At 42.8% G+C, this 22,124-nt stretch overlaps 1 protein-coding gene across 1 annotated transcript; it reads right to left on the bottom strand.

Annotated features, from left to right (window-relative positions):
• Positions 1-332: 332 nt before the first annotated feature.
• On the bottom strand, positions 333-17,258 carry LOC121317693 (phospholipase B1, membrane-associated-like). Its single transcript, XM_041253849.1, has 27 exons — positions 17,250-17,258; positions 15,270-15,343; positions 14,946-14,989; positions 13,916-14,024; positions 12,854-12,905; positions 12,355-12,474; positions 11,879-11,944; positions 11,536-11,636; positions 10,916-10,997; positions 10,409-10,513; positions 9,354-9,449; positions 9,017-9,088; positions 8,324-8,419; positions 7,895-7,955; positions 7,493-7,551; positions 6,725-6,792; positions 6,053-6,096; positions 5,627-5,726; positions 5,312-5,363; positions 4,466-4,546; positions 3,181-3,246; positions 2,769-2,863; positions 2,402-2,483; positions 2,068-2,172; positions 1,470-1,565; positions 1,119-1,193; positions 333-741 (listed from the first exon to the last, which is right to left on the bottom strand). The coding sequence occupies exons 1-27, from the start codon at positions 17,256-17,258 to the stop codon at positions 496-498; spliced, it is 2,256 nt and encodes a 751-aa protein (XP_041109783.1). The 3' UTR covers positions 333-495.
• Between the last annotated feature and the right edge of the window lie 4,866 nt (positions 17,259-22,124).

Genomic DNA, 22,124 nt, shown 5'->3' with positions numbered 1-22,124 from the left:
AAATCCCATTTTGTTGTTTGAATGCCACAGCCTTGTGGCAACTGATTGTACAGCTTTATTAAAAAGCAAATCAAAGTGTCTTAAAACCACAGATGTATTTATATTAAAAAAGAAAAACAGGATTTAAATCCCTGACACAAAGCAGTTTAATGGCACAGATAAAACACACACAACACAAGGTAAGATTCAAGATTTCCATTTATTCAATCTAATAACAGTTATACCTGTTTTCAAACTGGATTGTGATCCGTAGGTTTGTATGTATCTTTGTTCTAACAGTTAATTAAAGACTTGAGTAAATACTTTGAAATTATGGCTCTTTGGCTGTGATATATCATAGTTATTCTAGTAAACAGCATCAAATCTCCAAATCTATAAATACAATCACAATCTCTTGTACCATGAAAAGGTCTCAGATTAAGTTTGGAAGTGTTAAGGTGTTGGTATTTGTTAATATTGAAAGAATGTTCGAGTGGGGTCGGGGCAATCAAGGTCTCAGAAGGTGGTCTGTTTCATCTCCAGCTCCTCCTTCTGCTTCAAGCTGACCCTAGCCTTCCAGCTCACCAAGAGCCCGGCCAGCACAGCGCCAGCTAGCAGCCCTGCCCCCGCCGTCACCGTGGCAATCCACTGTGGCACCGTGTCCACGGAGTGGGCCGGTCCAATGTTCTGGGAGGCCGGGGACAAGGCAGCGGGGTTCGCATCCGGGAAGCTGTTCATCCGCGTGAAGAAATAGGGCCTCTCCTGCAGCAGGAAAGAGACAGCCAGAGTTATAATGTGTGTTTCTAAGTGTCTGGTGGCTTCCTCCAGGACTCTTTGCTGTGTCAGGAGGTCTGTAATACAAAAGAGTGCAAGAGAATGAAATACACTCTCGCCTTCATTAGAAGAAGCCACCAAACACTTAGATGGTAGTTTGTGTCACTATACATGTAACTGGTTTAGAAATTCTGAATGTTTTCCCCTTTTTATTTATTTTGTGCACTTAATGGAGATATCCTGCAGATATGAAACTCGTACAAAGCAGTCAATGGAACTGCATGACAGGCAAAATTTCTGCCAGTATTTTGTTAGTTTCAAGCACATGAATGAATGAATGAATGACAGCAGTGATCATGCATTACCTGGCTGGGGCACTTGAGCTTGCTGCGGTCATGAGTGAAGTTATTGAAGGTGTGCTTCTGTCCCACTGGCTCCAGCTGAAAGAAAGAGGAACAGAGACATCCAGATTGGGAAGAATGAGAATATTGGGAGAGGGTTGGGAACATTGGAAAGCTGGACTATCACCCGGGGAAATACTGTAGAGTGAGCAGCACATTTAATGCAAAACACATTTTCCTGTGAGCACCTTGCAACTGTGTGGCACCGGTACCAGTAGTATCTTTACCCTGTGGACCTCAGCTACTGTGTTGTGGCCCCAACAGCTCTTTAACATGCCTTTACCATGCTGTGTGGCCCTCAGCCCCTGTCTTTACCATGTTGTTCCACAGTTCAATGCTCATCTCAGCCTGGCCCCTTTCCTTAAAATGGAAACAGTCCACAGAGAAGAAATCAAGATCTGGCTTCCCGTCCTGAGGAGGGAAAAACAACTCCATCAGACACACAGAACCCTCTCCACCAGCAATGACATGATAATGTGATTACAAACGATCAACTACCACCATAAAACCCAAGAAGTCATTTGACAAGCAAGTCAAACCAACTCAAACCAACTAAAGAATAGTGAAAGCATGGTAAAGACCGGAGAGGTATGGTAAAGCAAATTAACAAAAAGGCAAACCATGATAAATGCAGAGAATAACCAAGGGAAGAGTATGGGTCACAGAACTGTAGGAATAAACAATTGAAGTGCACTTGCTTGTCTTCAGATTTAGTTACTAGTTTAAACATTAAGAATTGGATTTTCCCTCTTCAGAAATCTGGCCAACAACAGAAACTTATGAGTCACACTGCTTAGTGTCACACAATATGATGGTGTATGCAGTAAATCGGGAGAAAGTTGAGAGTGGGGGAAAAGAGGGAGTGAGATATTGAGGGAGGCAGTCAGTGATGGCCAATGACATCTCTACTCACAATCGTCAGGGGGATGATGGAGTTCCTGAAGAAGGGCTGCACCACCACAGTGAAGTCCTGTCTGCCATCGTAGCGCCCACTGCTCACCAGACTCTCTATCACCTCCTGCAGGAGAGATGGGGGTCAAAGGGGACAGGGAGCAGTCAATACACAACTTCTGCCACCTTATAAAACATGACTGCTGCATAGTGTAAACTAGGATGTACTACACTGGTGCACTAAATTGGTTTTGGAATAAAATAACTAAAGAAATTACACATTTAATGATAAACTAGAAGTCTTCGGTATATAGTAAAATATTGTCAGTGTGGAGGTGTGCAAACCCCCCTCTCACCTGGTACTCCCGGTTGATCTTCTTGAGCTCACTCAGCTCCAGAGAATCCTCCCCAGGCACCAGGGAACAAGGGCACAGGTTCCTGAGAGACAGCACACATTGGGGAGTGAGATAATGAGGGACAGCATGAGGGAGGTAATGACAGAGGGAGTGAGGGAATGAGCGTGTGTGGGAGGATGGTAGGGAGTGAGAGAGGGAGGTAGTGAGGGAGGTAGCAAGTAAGGCAGAGAGTGAGTGATGGAAGGGGTGAGGGAGTAAGCGAGAGAGGTATGGGGTGAGAGAGGAAGGAAGGTTGGTTGTGAGGGAGAGAGCGATGAAGGTAGGTAGTGGGAGAGGTAGTGAGGGAGCAGTGTGCGTGTAGCCTCACGTTTGCAGTAGGGTGCAGCCTAGCGTGTGGCTCTTAATGCGCCTTAGGCCCTCAATCTGCAGCATCATTACCAGATTCACAAAGGCACGTGGCACCTGAGAGAAAGACAATGCAATGAGGTGCTTAGGGAGGTGCTGGGAGCAGAAATATATTTAAATTAGTTAGAGGTGCCAAATTCTGTTTAATTTTCTAAACCTTTATCCTTTAAGATTAAACCTTTAAACATTTTCACATACAGGGGATTGTCAAATAATCAAACCAATTCATTAAGAGCGCTGTTGGTTTTTTGATGACATGGAAGGGAGGCAGCACTTGGAAAGCTTTTAAAATCAAAACTATTAAAAATCCCTGGTTTGAATGATCAGCAGGAGTCCTTGCAAACAGTGCCCTCTGGTGTAACACAGGAGCTTACCTCCCTGTAGAGAATGTCCAGACTATCCTGTATGTACCTCATGTAGTTTTCCACAGAATAATGTTCCTGAAAGAGAAAATTAACAGACATTTAGAGGAGTAGGTGTGAACATGACAGAATAAATCTGAGCTGCAAATCTACCTCCAGACCAGGGCACAAAGTAAGGTTGGTGGTACGCCTTTAGTGGGATGGGCCGACTCGATGGTAGAACAGAACTGGAAGTCGGCCATCTTGGTGAAAGGGCGTAGCTGTAAGACTGTCGAGCGGCTCTAGTGTCATCAGCTGTGTTGCGTGCGGCGACTGGATAGTGTGTGGTGCCGGCGCACTGATCACAGAGAGTTTAGCGGTACAAAGGGGGGGCAGCCTGGTGAGTACGGCCCCTTACTGCTGACAAACCGGAGCGCTGCTTGTGTGTTTTGTTTTGTATTTGGCAGACGGAGACCATGGAGGCTGAAGCTACCAAGCCAGCACTACCACCCAGAGCCCCCACACTGCCACGTCAATGTACTTGGATACAGCACCAGGGAGCACGAACACCTGCACCCTGGACACTGTATTTATTGTTTTATTGTTAATTGTTTGGACCCCAAAGTATCAAGTCTCCAATACCATTGATGACAGAGGGGATCCTTTGTGAAATAAAAACGGGACCATTGTAAATACAGCTTTTTTTTGGACATTACATCATTCCTGCCCAACTCACATCCTGTCAAGAGGCTTTGGGGTTTGGGATTTGGACTGACACTCGGAGCTGGGCGGATTTCAACAAACTCATTTCACATGGGTTCTCCCCAAGATGAATTAACCTGCTGTGCCACCAACAGCAGCCCCTCAAAACCTCCGACTTCTTGAGGAGTTGAGAGGGAACAGAGAAAGGGAAAGAGAGAGAGCGAGGGACAGAAAGAAAGAGAGAAAGACATGGTACATCGGTTTCAGAACAATTAAGATCTTTAGAAAGTCTTTAAGATCTTCAAAAGGACTTGACACAGTTAACCAGTACTTTACAAATGGCACAGAAACCAGGACCTGAGAACGCACCTGGAAATTAAACACATAGACTTAGTATAGAGGGAAGAAGCCACTTTACACAGAGTGGTGAGGGTGTGGAACAGGTTGCCAAAGGTTACAAACCCATGTTTTTGATGCTGAATCACTGGGATAATTGAAGACCCAAATTGACTGAGTTTTGAGATCAATCAGCTACCAGGACCCAGGCAAGCACTGAAGTTTCTCCTCATGTATTTGAATTTTCTTCTGTTCTCATGTCATGCCCGATTAATCTTACCCGGTCATTGCAGTAGCTGCACAGGTCATTTCCTCCGATGAAGACAGTCACCAGCTTCCAGTCATTCTGGAAATCCACGTCCTATGACAGCAATAGGAAGAGTACAGAGGGGTCAGAGTAAACTGTATTTCACAGCACTTTGCCTAAGCACCGTATGTGGCAATTATTGTGCAAACTGTTACTGTAGAACAGTGAATTGAATGGCAGCATTGTTCTTATGGACCCTAAGCCGTGCATGAGCTCTTGAACTCCTGTCACTCACAGCCAGGCAGGAACTCTGATAGTCAGATACAGCAATCTGCTGTACTTGTTTCACAGGGTGGATGCTAGACACGGACCAATGAGCCTGCACATTGCAAGCGAGCATCTTAACTACTAAGCAAAAGAGCCAGGCTCATCTGCATTCATAGTTTTAAAGCATTGTTACTATGTCATTGTAGATAGAATTTGTTGTAATTCTTACTTGTTGCATCCTAGTTCATATTATTTTTAGTAGTATTATTTGCACTTGCTGTAAACTATAATCTATTTAAACATTACTCTTGCCCTGTAACACCTGTACATCGTCTTGAATAAAGGCGTCTGCCAAATAAATAAAACAAAAATAAAAAAAATAGCAGAGGAAGTATACAGTTTATATTCAGAGTCTGCATTTAGTGCCAGCTCTCAAATACATTCACATTGTATCTTACTCTTTAAAAGGTTCTGATATGATAACAGTACACAGCACTTTGCTGTCATGCTTTTACACCACACGCCACCATTCGCCATAGTAAACTTTTATAAGCACTGGATCGATGAAAGGGGCAGGTTTATATCTGCTGGGGTCCAGCTGGAGAGACTCACCTGGCTGTCCCTGAGAGCTTGGACCAGCCTGTTGGCCTGCTCTGGTAGATCACTGAGAAACACAAGGGACAGAAGAAGAGCATCACAATGGGAGTGACATCACTGAATCCTCTCGAACACAGACAGAGAGACAGGGAGGGACAGAGACAGGTGGAAAGAGAGGTGGGGAGAGAGAGAGTGAGCCAGCCAGGGGAAAGAAAGAGAACGAGCGAGATGGAGAAGAGACAGGCTGGCAGATGGCATGCAGGCTTCATGATATTTAAACAGAGAAAAGCAGACAGGCAACCAGAGAGGCAAACACAGACAGAGACTCACATTGCCTTGGCACCCCCAACCGCCATGTTGAAGCCATTGTTTGTTTTCCCTGTGCCCGTAGAGAAGCCAATGAGAGACGGGTTGAACTGCTTCAGGATGTCTGAGAACAGATTTTGTGGTGGGGGGGTGGGGGGGAGACAGTTGAAGTTTTATTGGATCTAATGTTTCTGAATATTGTTCTAAAAATGTGTAAATTATGTTGTAATGCCTTAATGATACACCTAACAAGATCTAGCATGGATCTCTGGAGCTACTGTAATAAGTATACAAACCTACACAATTCTATTTGAGTAGACTATAGGCTTCCTAAAGAATTAGGTGTGTAATGTAATGCACTACAATCGGTTTATCAGTCCAATTGCAATAAGGATGAAATGAAATGATGGGAGTGTACTGGTCCCAGTCTGGTGCCAGCTGAATACTCACTGGGCAGAGTGGTCACAGTATCCAGATTGTCGTTGCCCCCAATACTGAAAAAAAGACGAGAGCAAACAAGTCTGTTAGAGTAGACTGAGGGAGCGACCCACCGGTCATCAGCAATGCTATTACCCTTATATCAGAGTCCCACTATAAAAGCAAAATAAAGTGCAATAAAGCATATTCGAAGCATGGGAAAGCATAGGTGACCATTGTGAAGCCTAGAAAGGTATGGTATAGGTATGAAAAAGCATGGCAAACCATGGTAAGCGATGGTAAATGTACAGTATACAGTAACTGAGGGGGAAAATTTCAAAATCACCATGCACATTTACAGTGGCAAACCTTCAAGAGGGTCTGGACGTACAAATTACATTTACAAAGTAGCTTTCACAATTTAGTATATAAACGTAGGACCATACAGAAAAGAATACAATAAAAAACACTGTTAATACAACTATTATGACTACTACTACTAATAATAATAATAATAATAATAATAATAATAGAAGAAAAAGAAGAAGAAACAGTTATATAGCACCTTTCATCAAAAAATGACCCCAAGACATTTAAATAAACAAAATACCAAGACCTTGAATCAGTACATTCAATCAGTATGATGTAATACTGTCATTGTGGGCCAGAGTAAAAACAAAACTAAGCCATGAACTCTGAGCTCACCTCCAAGACACCCCTCTCCACTCTGTCGGCAAGCTGACCAGATTGTTTGCTTGAGCGCCATAACCTGTCTGGGGGGGGGGGGGGGGGGGGGGGGGGGCAGAAGAGGTGTTTCAAATGGCAGGTTTGAATATGAGGTCTCTTTTGTATGATGTCTATTTCCACTACTCACATTTTGAGAGCCGTGCTTCACAGGGTGGAGGCTAGGCATGCACCAGTGCACATTGTAAGCGAGCAACCACTGAGCAAAAGAGCGTTTAGCCATGCCTGTTACAAGTAATCCTTCAATTAAATCTATGAGTTCCTACAAAGAAGTCCTTTTGTCGCATACAAATCACTTAAACTGCATAACGTTTGATAACTAATTCGGTTCATTATGGGTTCCTAAATATCCAGGGAACTGGACAAAGCACTGAGTCGTGCAAGCGTCGTTTGCATCCTGTTGGCTCTGATTTGTCGATCTTGGCTACAGGGGGCACTGCATTGTCATCTGCGCTCCTGCATGCTTAAAGAGTAAGCTCAGAGTAAGCTCACTGATCAGCAGAGACAGTACTGAGGTGAAATTGGATAAGTATTTCAGTACAGGGTGAATAGGTAAAAAAAAAAACCTCTCCATACATTAGATCACATGGTACAGCAAAAAAGAAAGACAATAATACCTGAGGCTAAAATCCGCTATTTTGTTTATGTAATGTAATCTGCAGAAACCAGGTGTGTGATTGGCTGAGTGAGACTGTAATGAAAAGCAATGAACCCTTGACAGGTACTCACTGTGATCGAATCTCCCAGAGCCGCAACAACCTTCACATCCGCTGGACGCAGTTTGTGAGCTGAGGAGAAAACACTGGATCAGTAAACCCAGACAACAACCTGTAGACCACACAGTCCCTCAGCTATAACCACTACAACACACTGCCTCCCTCCCAGTCCCTCAGCTCTAGCCACTACACCACACTGCCTCCCTCCCAAATCTCAGCTCTAATCACACCACACTGCCACCCTCCCAGTTCCAGCTTTAACCCTTACACCAGACTGCCTCCTTCCCCGTCTCTCAGCTCTAACCACACCACACTGCATCCCACCCTTCCCTCAGCTGTAACCACTAGACCACACTGCTTCCCTCCCAGTCCCTCAGCTCTAACCTCTAGCCCACAATGCCCCCCTGCTCTTCACCTGAAGTGGGGATGTTTTCAGACGGTGCTCTGTCAAGACAGGAGAGGTCACTGCCAAAGTTCTGAAAATAGCAAAAACAAGAATCAGTGTGGAGCTGCAGCATTGAGAACAAGCCTGTCAGTAACACCGACCCCTGTCATGGCTGTGAGCTTTCAGTATGATGACAAATTTGATGAAATAAAAAATCAAGAGATTTGAGCAGGGTCTGTTGTACTTGAGTGGTTAAACCTGCACTGAACCTTATTAAGCCTGTTGTGAGAGAGAAATGTTAGCTGTGCAGAAATATGACAGTTCAAATAGTTTAAAAAGCCTGCAATAGTCCTCAATACTATTTACAGTTTGTGGAATGTACCAGGAGTTTATTTTTTGAAATAAGGATGAATGTGTTTGAATGCATCAGGATTCTGTTAGGGGACAGCAAGACCAAACCTTCTTCCCACTTTCCAATCTGCAGCCCGTCAGCTTGGAGACTGGTCCTGGGTATGAGTACTTGCTGTTCTTGTAGGTCCTAAAGAAGGGGTCCGCCTGGAAGGACACAAGAATGTCAAAAAATGTTAATTTCCAACTCTGTGTCCTCTGGTTTGGTTGGGGTTATCTTTGTCAAGTACCTTTAATATTTTAAAGACAGAGGCCCCTTAATTGTCGTTTGTTGTTATAGGATTCAGTTTCCTCAATATTCATACAGTAGTTAATTCTGTTAAACCCTGAGATTTGTGTGGTTTGCTGGACTCTCGCAAGGTCCACAGGTCAGGGCAGACCATTACTCTTAGTAGACTGCTGTGAATTTGCACGCACGCACGCACGCACGCAATGTTTTTAATGCTGTACTAAGCAGCTCCACTGCAGTATTTATAGCTACAAATAAAGTCTAGAAAATGAACTTCAAAATCACAAGGTATTTGCAATTAAACTGTATTGCTAACAAGGTATTCAAAAGGTATTCTTTTGATCTAACTCTTCCTTCATTAGTGTGCATGCCCACTGACATTCTGTGGAGCTCTTTCAGTACCTATTCAGAACCGTTAATTTGACATGAATTTTAAAAGAGTGCAGTCACTTTGTGACATTGTTATTTTAAATGTAGATGCCAGGGGGAGCAGGGCACTGTGGTATATAGTTCACCTGTGTCGGGCAGCTCAGGCTGAGAGTAGTGCCCAAGTTCTTCAAAGTAGATTTACTTCCGGTGCGCTGCAGCTAAACAGAGACAGAGAGAGAGAGAGAGAGAGAGAGAGAGAGAGAGAGAGAGAGAGAGAGAGAGAGAGAGAGAGAAAGAGATAATCTGCACCTCGGTATGGCCGACATTTTGCATCCAAAATCTAGTAACTGGTTGACCACGTAAATCTGAACCATACACCAATTGATCTAGATTGATATTTATATACTGAAACATTGTCTCGCGTTAGATAAGCATAACGTAGGTTTTCATTGTGAAATTGACTGGTATTCTACAGAAACTCACCATGTTGTTCCAGAGCGCACGGGCCATCTGAGACTGAGTCTTCTGACTAAAGTGGAAACAATCAGGAGCAAAGTATGATCTATCTGGCCTCCCATCCTACAGAGAAAGAGAGAATTCAACAACTCACCTCTTACATTGCATCATCCTGCCGCAAAAGTGGGATTTATCAATCAATTAATCAATCAATCTATTTTATATAGCACCTTGGTGAACCAGTAGAATTTATACTGGGAAGAACAAATTAAAACTGAAAATAAATTTGATTGTTACTGTTCCCTGAATAGCAAATTCACCCTGGCCAATTACCTCACCATAATTAAAAACACAAAACATAGTGAAACAAATTAAGCTGAAAGTCCAGGTAGTCCCGACTCTGTAACCAGTGTGACAGTGGAGTGATTGAATCAGAGACTGTACAAAATACAGAGAAATTAGAGAAAAATAGTTTATCAAACTGGCAGAAAACTGAGGGTTCTTGATGAAAGAAAAACTAAAAATCTTTTTGGTGGAAAAGAAAAGAGGTAGCAGAAATCTCTGCACAGTGTATTGCAGCCTGTAGCCACCTCATTGGAAGTGAAGAGTACATTACTTTCAGTATTAATACTGTTATACTGTTATTTTGTTATAAAAATGTTACATATTTCTGTACATTTACTACATTAACTAACTACATTTGCCATACCAATAAAGACCAATTGAATTGGGGGGGGGGTAAGTGAGAAACAGGGGTGAGAAGGGGGGAGAGAGGTTAGAGAGAGAGAGAGAGAGAGAGAGAGAGAGAGAGAGAGAGAGAGAGAGAGAGAGAGAGAGATGGCAGAGAAGAGAGAGCAGGAGGAGATGAAGAATTGGAGGGAGTGAGAAAGACTGAGACAGTTACAGAGAGAGGAAAGAAATGTAACGGTGCAAAATTTTAAAGAGCCTATTAAAAATTGCTTCTTATGCAGACCGCCCTATCATTCACTATTCTAAGGCAAGACTCTAAGACACCAAAGGAGGCACTAGCTTAGTTTCTTACAGTTTAACTGAAGACGTGTGCAGCGTGCAGTACCACTCACCGACAGCAGGGGGAGCTGCAGATCTCTGAAGAAGGGCTGTAGCACCACGGTGAAGTCATCCCGAGTGTCGTAGCGTCCTGAGTCCACCAGCTCGCGGGTCACACGCTGCAGGAACACACAGCATGTGAGTGTGATGGGAGACAGAACAGCCCCCCCATCTATCCACTAAGCAGTGGCAGCACCAACACTGGGGATACCGGGACAGAGACCATGAGCCTCAAGCCTGCCCTGAAATGGACTGGAGGGGCCTTTCTCTTAGGGGGGTGAGGGAGGGACCAGTTCAGTCTCCATACTTCAAGCCTGCCCTGGACTGGAGGGAGCTCCCATTCTCTTAGGGGGTGAGGGAATGATAAGTTCAATCTTTCATGCCCTAAAGTAGCACTACTGTAGGCAGCCAGTGAGTGCGTTCTCTTGCACTCTTTAAAAGAGCTGGCTCCAGTCAATTCTGCCCACAAACCAGTAGGGGGGGTTAATCTCCTTGCAAAGAGGCTTTGGTGAAGTCAGTACCTGATAGGCCCCGTTGAGATCAGACAGCGTCTTGAGCTCCATGGAGTTATCTTCAGGTTTCGTCACACAGCCACAAAACGAGCTAGGACGAGAGAGGGGTGCAGAGAGGGTAAAGAAAAAGGCTGTTAACGCTTGTTCTTGAAGAGAAGTAAAATGTCTGTTGACAAAAACACTTGTCAATGACAATTAAAAACTCAACAGCGATGAATTTAGAAATACATGAAAAAAGCTTAAAAAGTGAAATGACGGACATTTCGACTAGAAGACTCTCACTAAGTCTCTGCCACTGAAAAGAAGTCATCAACTCTACCCCTGCTAGCAGTGCCTGCGGACTGACTGTCAGTGCAGGGCTGCAGCAAACATGTGAGCACAATGTCACCCCCTGTAAAAGTTTCCAATAGCAAAAAGCCAACAAAATGCAGTAAAGATTAGTGAAAGTGTGGTAAATACGTAGCATAACCATGGAAAAATCAGGAGGGACAACTGCTAAAGTGCACATTTACTGCAGTAAAACTTTATAGTCTGATATGCATGGTGCTTGTCGTGACTCTTAGTGACAGCACAGAAATGAACATCACACTTAGTTTCCCGCTTCATCACTACATTCTCGCTGCACTCACTTCGCTAGATAGGTGGGGCATTTCAGGCTGGGGTCCTTGTGCAGCTTCCTCAGGGGAACAATGTTGAACATCTCAACCAGGTTCACAAACACACGTGGCACCTGCAACACACAGAAACAGGGTGATCGTGTGTGTGGGTGTGTGTGTGAGAAAGAGAGAGAGAGAGAGTGTCTGTGTGTGTCACTATGTGTGTGTGTTTGTGTGCGTGTCACTCTGTCTGGGTGTGTGTGTGTGTGTGTGTGTGTGTGTGTGTGTGTGTGTGTGTGTGTGTGTGTGTGTGTGTGTGTGTGTGTATCAGTGTCTGTGTGAGAGGCCTGGGATGTGGAGTGAAGGAGTGTCTTACCTCTTTGTGTAGAATATCTAGACCTGACCGGATTCTGGATTGAAAGTTTGAAGCAGAATAGAGGACCTATTGAATCACATAAAAAAATAAATACATACATACCCTAAAAAACAATGCCGTAATAGCTTATACAGGTTATAATGTAGAACTCGTTTTTAGTAAAAATGAAAAATTATAGGAAGAAAGTAAGTAAGTAACATGGACAAGCCTAACCTATTAATAAAATAAAATAAAAAGGACTGATGCTAGACTTCCTGTTGAAAAAAAAAAATACTTATAAAACAAAATGTGTTTAATTGTATTATGGATCAGAATTTATTTTTGCAGTATAAAGGACCCTTCGCTAACTCACTGCTTTAATTTCACAGCACTGAATTTGTTCTTGTTCACTCACACATTACATAGGGCTCAATACCAATCCTGCACAAGAAACAGGGTCTTATTATGGTCTTGCAGGGCCCGGCACACCCCCTTACCTTGTCTTTACAGGAATTACACATGTCATTCCCACCAATAAAGAGCGTCACCACCTTCCAGTCACTCTGGAAATCTATCCTCTGTGGCGAAAGACCAAATATCAAATACAAAATAATTTTCTGGGGGAAAAAGAAAGAGGTAGCAGAAATCTTTGCACAGTATATTGCAGCCTGTAGCCACCTCTTTGAAAGTGCAGTGTAGAGGCCTTTACACCTGCAACTTTAGTTATTTGTCTATTTATATACAGTTCATAAACATCTCTGTACATTTGACACATAGATTTTGCCAAAAAAGACCAACCTGAACTTTAATTTCAGACAGACGAACAGACAGACAAACTGACAGACAGGCAAGGATTACTCAGGAACGGATGATGGACCAAGGCCAGCCCTGCAGGTAGGGGTCGCTATTGCACGGTGAAGGGGAAATAGTCCCTGCTGGATGAGAGCGCCAGAGCCAATGCGAGGCTCCCTCTGGAATCCTCAGCAAGCCGCTTACCTGATCACTCTTCATGATGTCAACGAGTTTCCTGATCTGCCCTGGTATGTCTCTGTGAGCGAGGAGTGTGAGAGGAGTGAGAGAGCAGTGTGAGCAGAGTGTACAACAGGAGTGACAGAGTGTGAGAGAGGAGAGTACAATTCCCCTGTAAGACTTTCTTGTTGAGTTTCAGGGTGTTGCAGAGAAAGTTAACATGCATAAAAAAGGGGAGATTGATACTAAAATGTTATTCTTGAACTTACTGTTTAAAGTGTTTTACGCAACTGGCCACTCTTCCCATTTAAAAAATGACCTTTACCTCATGTAGGTGTTTGATGGCTACTTCAAATGAAGCTGAGAGTGTATTTCTCACTCACTCTTTGTTGTGTTAGTCAGGATTAGAGCCAACCACAAGAACATTTAATTATTTAAACCTTTACATATTTAACCCTTTGCAGTCCATTTATTCAGCGCTTGTCAGGCGCGTCAGGTCCAATTTATTTTCACACACGCTGTTTATTTTACAGCGGCTGTTGAAATTTTTTTTTTTTTCAGGTTTAAAAGGCACTGCAAGGCAAAAGGACATCAGTACTGCATCTCCAGCCAAGCCCCACCTCTTGCTCGCTGTATTTTTCACATACCTCTTTATATTTGGGCATACTGATAAATCCTCTCCTGATCACTCATTTTATCACCAAACGCCCCCCCCCCCCCCCCCCCCCCCCCCCCCCCCAACCTTTTTTCGGTTTCATTCGCTCCTATTGGTCTCACTCGGCCAGTGAAGGGTTTTCTCGGCTTTTCCCGAGAAAAAAAACAATTAAAGACCTGTGCTTGACGTCTTTTTGATGAGAACTACACTCTCTGCAAAGTTATAAGTGTAGCTAGCATGACTACACTGTAATGGGGACTTAACTTATAAGTCCCACTAACGCTAAGCCCACTGGATGCTATGAATGGCCTCTCATCACTGCACCTGGTAGGTCTCACTGGCCCTGGGAGGAGGGGGCTGTGGTCCTAGTAACACACATTACAAGGCCTCTGGGACTGGAAGAAGGGGGCTTCCCCCGGCGCCCAGTTACTCACATGGTGGTGGACCCGGTGACGGCCTGATTCAGGAAAGCTTTGGACGTGTCAGCTTTTCCAGTCCCGACAGAAAATCCTTTCAGATTGGTGTTGAACTCTCGCAATATATCTGTAAGAGAGAGGAGGGCCTCAGAGCTTTCTCCAACTCACACTTCTCTAGGAAAGCACTGTAACCACATTGATATACTGTCCGCAAACTAATCATAGGTCTTAAGGAAAACAGCTAATCCGTTTAGCCTAGAGCAAAGATCAATTAAAGGAGACACGATTGAACTTTTCAAATCTTATAAGGAGTTGACATTGTTAACCCTAACCAATACTTTAAGAGCAGCACAGAAACCAAGACCAGAGGACAAAGTTGGAATTTACGTGGAGATAGACTTAGCACAGAGGCAAGGAGACACTTCTATACAAAGAGTGGTGAGGGTATGGAATGGGCCACCTAGTCATGTTGTTGAGGCAGTCACTTGAGAAAGGTTTGAGATCAATCAGTATGAGCCAGATGAGCCCTGATGGGCCAAATGGCCTCTTGAGCATACACTTTCTTATGTAGCCTATTTCTGGACAACATCCATTTTAACAGTAAACTGCAGTCAGCTATATGGGCATCCTGGAAATAGGCATGTGACATATGGCTGATAGGGCAGGCCATATCCTAAGAACTGCCACCAATCACTAAGATAAAAACAACAACTATATGAAGGAGTTAAGTAACTCCTGTGAGATCAGAACAGGGGCTGTATCTCTATCTTATCTTTCAGCCTTGGACTCAGATAAACCTCAGTGCTGAACCATAGAAATCCACACATTGGCCAAAACATGAAACTGCTCTGGCTATGGATCTGGTGTAGGATGGTAGGGAGGTAGGCAGGGATGAAGGCAGAGAGGCAGGGAGGGGGTTAGGAGAGTAAGGAGAAATGGAGGCAAGTAAGGGAGGTAGAAAGGCACTATGGTAGAGTGGTAGGGAGGTAGGGAGTAGGGAGGCACTAAGATAGAGTAGTAAGCAAGACTAGAGGAAGGCAGGACTCACTGGGCAGTGTGGTGACTGTGCTCAAGGATCCATCTCCTCCGACACTGAAATACAGAAGCGAGGAGTCAGGAGGCAGGAGGGAGGGGGTCTCTCTCTGTATAGGTGACAAATGTGACCTGTCTGTATGCTAGTACCTTCATGTAGCTGCACACATTTCTCCTTTCTCACTTTTTTCTGAAGTGGATCACTTGGCCGGTTTGACTCCCTTTATGTGATGCTATAGCTAGGCAGTCTATCTAATTTTCTATTTTAGTGATGTCACTTTTGACTTAGGTAAAAAAAAAAAAAAAAAAAACAACAACTACTCCCCCCACCCACCGTTACCTCCAGCTCAGGCCCCTGTACTCAGTTAACACATCCACCACATTGTTAGGACTGGAGCCAATCCCGTTCCCAGACTGCAGAGAAACAGAGAGCACGGCAGGTGTTATGTGCTGAAAACCCTAAGGGATGAATCAACCAATCAGGAAGGACCACCGTCACATCTGATTGGCTACAATATTCAATATGGCGCATACAAGTCTTTTTAACTCTGCACAATTCTAACATATATAAGAACGTGTACGTTCATTTAAACCAAACAATTGCGTTTATTGCATTGCTTATGATCCCAGGTTTCATTTCAATACTCATAGAGACGTTTTCATTTTCTTTATATTTAACTTTACCTTACCACTGCATTATGAGACATAAGAGAGTGGAGTTTGCACTAGGGTACACTCTTCAGCACGGTTTTCTATGCTTCTATGTCAAGGAAAATAAGAAAATGTTGCCAGTTTTTAAAAAACACCTTTGTGTCATTACATTGTTTGTAATGTGCTTTTTAAATGTTGGTGTATATATTTCTTGCTTCACTTCTTTTTTCCATATTGCTGTGTCCATCTTCCTCTGGTCAAATTGTCAACGATATTGTTCAATCCACATACACCGCAGAAATCATTAAAGAAACTAGTTCAGAAGATTCAAGTCTTTTTAGATCAAGTTCGTCCACAGTCAAAGTTATCAGCATAGGAAGTATAAGGCATATTCACATCACAATCAACAAAGAAAAAAGAAAATGAGACAAAAAAATACAACAACAAGCCACAAAACGAGTTTATAAACAAGCAAATGACACAGCTCGTCACTTTCTTTTTTTTTTTTTTTTTTTAAATGCCGCAAATTGTTTTATGATCTTTGCATCATTTTCTGGATTTTGGCGTTATTTATTGTTACAAGTTTTGTTACGCAATGTTTAAAAGGTATAGGCTTTTCAGCAAAAGGTATAGGCTTTTCAGCACAAAAACACGGGGGGGCTTTTTCAGACAAGGGGGGGGGGGGGGGGGGGGGGGGGGGGGGGGGGGGGGGGGGGGGGGGGGGGGGGGGGGGGGACACTGGGGGGGGGGGGGGGGGGGGGGGGGGGACGACGAGACACAGTTGAGGACACTCTGGATTGCTGTGATTCAGGGTTTAGAACTTTTTCTTTTATCTTCTCTCTTGTAATAACGGATGCTATGCTGGATAAAGTTTAATCCGCACCACATTATATAAGACTTCCTAATCCAGCACACTGAATGGGAATATGGTTGAAGGGTGTAGGGGACTCCTGACTGTCTGATTACATTCTGTGATCGCAGAATGAAAGATACAAGGAGAATTGTGCTAATAAACCTCATCCTCTTTAGCCAGGATGGTCACATCATAAAGATGTAATCTAATCAGAACCACCGTCCTTGACTAGAGTGAGATAAGAACTTTGATTACAGTGGTGAATGGGGGAGAATTCTATCATGCAAAAAAGTTGACATATGAATTTTAAATTGCTACTGCGTTTAAGCTGAGCTGACCATTTCAGGTTGTTTTCCATTTTTGCTTTTTTTTGTTGCCAAGAAAAGCTTTTTAAATGTTTTTTTTTGTTTTTTTAGCCACTCTGGTACATCATCATATGTGTGCAGTAAAGGATCACATTTACATTCACTTAGTGATGGCTTGGCATCTCAGCCCATTGAACTGAATGGAAAGTTGTGAGATCAATCAGCTACTAGGAACCGGATGGGCTTAGATGGGCCAAATCGCCTCCTCTTAAGTTCTTCTGCTCTAAGTTGTTAGCAGTTAAAGTAAATCACGGGGCACGAGTGTTCATTCCAGCAAGGCAGGCAGGGCACTGCAGTGGGGCCCCCCAGGCCAGTCTGTGAACGTGAGATTTTATAGCACAATTTTTTTACCGTGAGGGAGTCGCCAACAGCTCCAATGACTTTGACATCTGCAGGCCTGAGTGAGTGAACTGAAAACAAGAGATTGACAAGAGTTAAGTTTGATTCATACCTGTACCATACGGATGTGAACATTTAAATCTCAATTTTTTTTTGGCAACACGTAACTACACGCGTTGTAAGCTTTCAGAAAATGACAACAATTTGAGACCACCCCTATAAAAAAATGTATAAGTTTAATACACATTTCTATAAATTATTAGCACTTTATTACTGACATGATGGAAAGAAAAGGCCCATTGTTCAGAATGTCCTTCTCCTCCACTCAAAAGGTGCCAGTATTTCTTTTACTTCTATGGAGGTGAGCAGGAAAATACTGTCTTTATTATCATACACTATCATCACTACATAGGTCTCAGGGGCAGTTTGGAAAGAAACACACTTTTTATTTTATTTTTATTTTTTCTTTGACGCCAAGTACAATAACGCAGGGGTTCCCAAACGTTTTTACCAGAGGCCCACCTGTTCAGCTGCATTAGGCACTGTGGCCCACTATTAGCGCTCCTTTGGAAAATGTCAAATTAAAAAACATTTTATATGTTTAAACATGAAACAATATAAATAAACCTAATCTAAACTGTACTTTATTCATTTGAATAAATATTGTGAAAGATGGAAATCGAATAGAATATGCACTGAGTGAAAATAATCATTTTGAAACACTTTAATTTTATTAAATAAAATAAATTGCAAAAACTAAACAGAATTTTTTATCAAACCGTAAAATGAGGCACCTTTGTACAACTGACAATTTTAGAAATGCATTTATTTTTCTTGGTCATCAAATAAGAAAAATGTGCATGTCTTTTATTATTCCCATTAATAAATACCTGAACAGGAACTACTGTTGAGTAAAACCAGTACGTGCACAAAAACATAACTCTTAAATACTAATTTCTGAATACTGTGTAACTAAAATGTCCAGCCGTTACCTCTCACGCTGAACTGTCATGCACAGAAAAGACGAATGAGCACAATACAATACAGAAGGAAATTACTATTAATAATAATTACAATTGACATCTTAACATAGGCTATACCATATAACGAACGATACTTTATTTGGGCTTTATTGACTATTTTGATTGGATCGCAAATAATACTTCCACCAATCAGAGGGTTGCATACAGTAATTGTAGCGATCCCGCTCTCTGTCAGTCCGGTATACAGAAAGGTTAAAGAAGCGCTGGACAAAATAAATAATGTGTGAGATATCAAAGTGGATACGAGAATGGCAGTGACGATTATAAATGGATTTAAAAAAAAATCTGAAATTGATGATGCGATCAGAAACTGCTAGTGTAGTAGGACTGTTATTTTTTATGTTAAGCATTTTTGTGTTCTTTTTTACAAGGGTTTAATTAACAGACGCTATTGTTTATGTCAGACGTGTTGAAAAAGTCTGTAACAAAATGGTTGATTGTTACTGTAGATATGTTGTAGACTATTGCAGGCACCGTGCAGGTATGGCAGAAACAAAACAAAAGTTTTGCACCGTGTAACTGAGCTGATCTTGCCAGGGCTTGCTAGTCTATTAACCAGTTTGAAATGATTTTGAAGCAAATAAAAGCATTTTCGTTTCGGCTTTATTGTTAAAGATTTCACACGTGGCAATACTGCCCTTAAAACCAATCTTTACCCTGACACCTCCAGACATGTCAAAGTTTGTAGATGGCGCTGTGCATCTGACTGGTGTCTTTTAAGCTTGCATATTATTGGATGAAGTCCGCTGCCATCTGGTAATGTATGTTGTTTATCAAGCTTACTGTGTAGTCAGCGTTGGTCACAGTCGGTAAACTGTCATTTGCAGTGTTAAGTTTGCTCGTATTATGACCAAAACAAAACAGCAGTGACATACAGAGAAGCCGTAGGCATGTTTTTTTTTTTTTTTTTTTTACCAGTATATGTACAAATGTATGTATGTGTGTGTGTGTGTGACAGGTACTTCTGTACTTGTGAAGACAGCATTTTAGAAAATGTCCTCACAAGTGTAGTAAATACTGGAAAAAAAAAAAAAAAAAAAACATTTAACAAGTAAATATGTGTTAAAAAAAACAAAAAAAAACAAACCCTGTGTGGAGTTTTTTTTTTATTGGAGTTAGAAATAGTAAATAAAAACATAATTAGAGTCAAGGGGAAGTCCTCACAAGTATAGAAATACAAAGGGGCTCCCAAATGGACCGTGGATGGGAGCTCCCGGTGGGTGGCAAACAATTGGCCGAGCGCTGCCCGGAGGGGGAGCTTACGTCGGCCAGGGTGTCCTTGGTTCACACGCACCAGCGACCCCTGTAGACTGGCTGGGTGCCTGCGGGCTTGCCTGTAAGTTGGGTTGTCCTCTGATGCTATAGCTCTGGCTTAGCTGCATGGTAGGCCTGTAGAGTGAAAAGAAGCGGTCGGCTGACGGCACACGCTTCGAAGGACCATGTGTGTGTTCGTGTTTGTCTTGACCACTCCCGAGTCAGCGCAGGGGTGGTAGCGGTGAGCTGAGTCTAAATACAATTGGACATTTCAAACTGGGAGAAAAAACGGGGTGAAATTATTTTGCGACTACTAAATATAAATAAATAAAAAATACAAACGTGTGTGTGTGTTGTGCGGGCGGGGTGGTGTCAAGTACCACAGATAAGACGAAGGGGGGGGGACCCAAAAAGTTGCATGGCCCAAAAAGTTTGATAACCACTGGCTTAGCACACATCACCACCTAGATGTAAAGACCAGCATTGCTTACCTGTCTTGGGGATGGAACTAGATGGTTTTCGATCCGAACACGACACCTGGCTCCCAGTCACCTGAACAGATATTAACAAATGAAAGGTCAGGCACTATAGTAGTCAAGCAAACTGTTACAGAGTACTATGTGGTGTAATGCTGTGTTAATTACTGTAGTGATAGCTCCACTCATAGTTAGGGGGGGTGATATAGCTACTGTAATGTCAACAAGCCACGTTTCAAGCTGCTCAGCCATACAATATGATTAACTGCCTTTAGATATTTCTAGGGGAGTTTCTACACAGTATTATAATAACATCTGTATCAGTCATCAGTGAACTAAAGATTATTCTATGTGTCTGTTTGTGATGCAACAGCCAAGAAAAGGGAACCACATTTCCCTTGACCCCCTGGCCCTGGTTAGAAGGTTCTTCTCTAAAGTCATGGTGGGGCTCCAACCACTACAATAGTGGTTTTATAAATCATTCCAATTTTATCAAAGTGCACAGAGGGGCAAATGACTACCTTTTTATTACTTTTTTTTTTATGTTTGAAAGCACTAATTTTCTCTTCGATTGGAAAAATATAAAAATAAAACATTTGTTTGAAAATACCTTATAGTCTACATGAGAGAATATGTGATTCAAAAGTATGCAATTATATAGTACATGCCCAAATAATAATAACAAAAAAGTAGGTATGGCAACCAGAAAGTGCAGCTGTTAGAGAGTTTCTTATATTGTTGTTGCTGTCTGCAGGAGGCTGGCTTCTTCTTCTCCTGCCAGGCAAGGCGCCTCTAGTTCAGTCCTCCTCACACCAGACACATGGCGAGCAAATTTCCTTCTCTGGAAGAATCACATTAGTGACTCCTGCTTCCTAACTGGTCAGTTCCAATGTGACTCTGGCAAGCCAGCGGATTTGGAAATAGATTGCTTATATTTTTTTCAGCTCATTTGCCAAGTCACCAGTCATGAAGTGAGAGTCACTGGTGTTTGATGTGACTCTTCCAGCAAAGGAAAGCCACTGTGACGCTTCCTTTTGGTATTAATATGTCACTTTCCGTTCACCACACATCTGCTGTGAGGAGGGCATTAAACTGGGTCAGGTTAGAATATGGCTCAGGTTCACCCTGTGAGAGACTGAACAGGCCTGCTCCCTAGTGGAGGGCTGGGCACTGGGAGGGAGGTTCTTTCTACCTTTGTTGTTGAAGAGGGTGCTGTGGAAGTCTCCTGCAGTGTAAACGCTTGCGAATCCCTCTTGGTGTTCCTATGAGTCCTCAGAAATGGGCGGTCCTGGACATCATGGAGAACAAAAGTCATAACCAGCAGGAATTGAGAAAACTGCTTACACAGAGTGGTGAGGGTATGGAATGGTTTACCTAGCCATGTTCTTGATACTGAATCATCACAATCCAAATCTTATGTGTTCTTCTGTTCTTACAATAATGAATTTGCTATTGGAATTGTAAAGCGCTTTACATGAGATGAGAACGACAGAATAATATGAATTGATCTGAATGAATACAATTACAGAATTACCTCAGTGGGGCATGGGATGCGAATGATGTCATCACTGTCCTTTGTGTCAGGCTGTCCCCTCATTGGCTGGAGCTGGAATAGATTAGTTTAGAAGAAGATTCCCACACCGTGATTGGAGAGAGCTGATTTGGTCCCATGGGACTGTGAGGCTCCCTAGACCAGACTATCAAACGAGGGTGTAAAAGAAACCCCAGTACCATGGGAAACATAGGATTCTTGTGCAATGGAGAGTTATCGTTCAAGTTATTTATTTATTTATTTTATGCAAAGAAAATGTCAAGTGTTTACTGAGATTCCACTGTTGCCTCATTCGTGAGACATGCAAGTCTTAAAAGGAGTTGACAAAGTGAACCCTAACTAAAAGAACAGAGCAGTGACCGTGAGGGTATGGAGTGGGTTACCTAAGCCCCATTCACACTGGCACTCCTACCTGGACAGCGACACACCTCAGGATGTGGGTTGGCATGCTGTGACCTGGGTCGAGCGAAACAAAATGCATGATAGGCATTTGTAAGCGGACAAAGTAACAAAGAGTCATACCTGTGTGCTGGTTTCATTTTATTCTGCTTAGCCATATTTCTGTTGATTGAGACTCACCACGAGCCATACTGCAGCAGGGACCGTAACAAGCATGCCACCTTGAAAGCCTGAATAGATGAAAGGGTGGTCATGTGGACATT

This window comes from Polyodon spathula, chromosome 6 (genome assembly GCF_017654505.1).
Source record: "Polyodon spathula isolate WHYD16114869_AA chromosome 6, ASM1765450v1, whole genome shotgun sequence".
Lineage (NCBI taxonomy): Eukaryota > Metazoa > Chordata > Actinopteri > Acipenseriformes > Polyodontidae > Polyodon > Polyodon spathula.
Note: the sequence above shows the minus strand (reverse complement) of the source record. Positions and strands in the feature narration are given on the sequence as shown.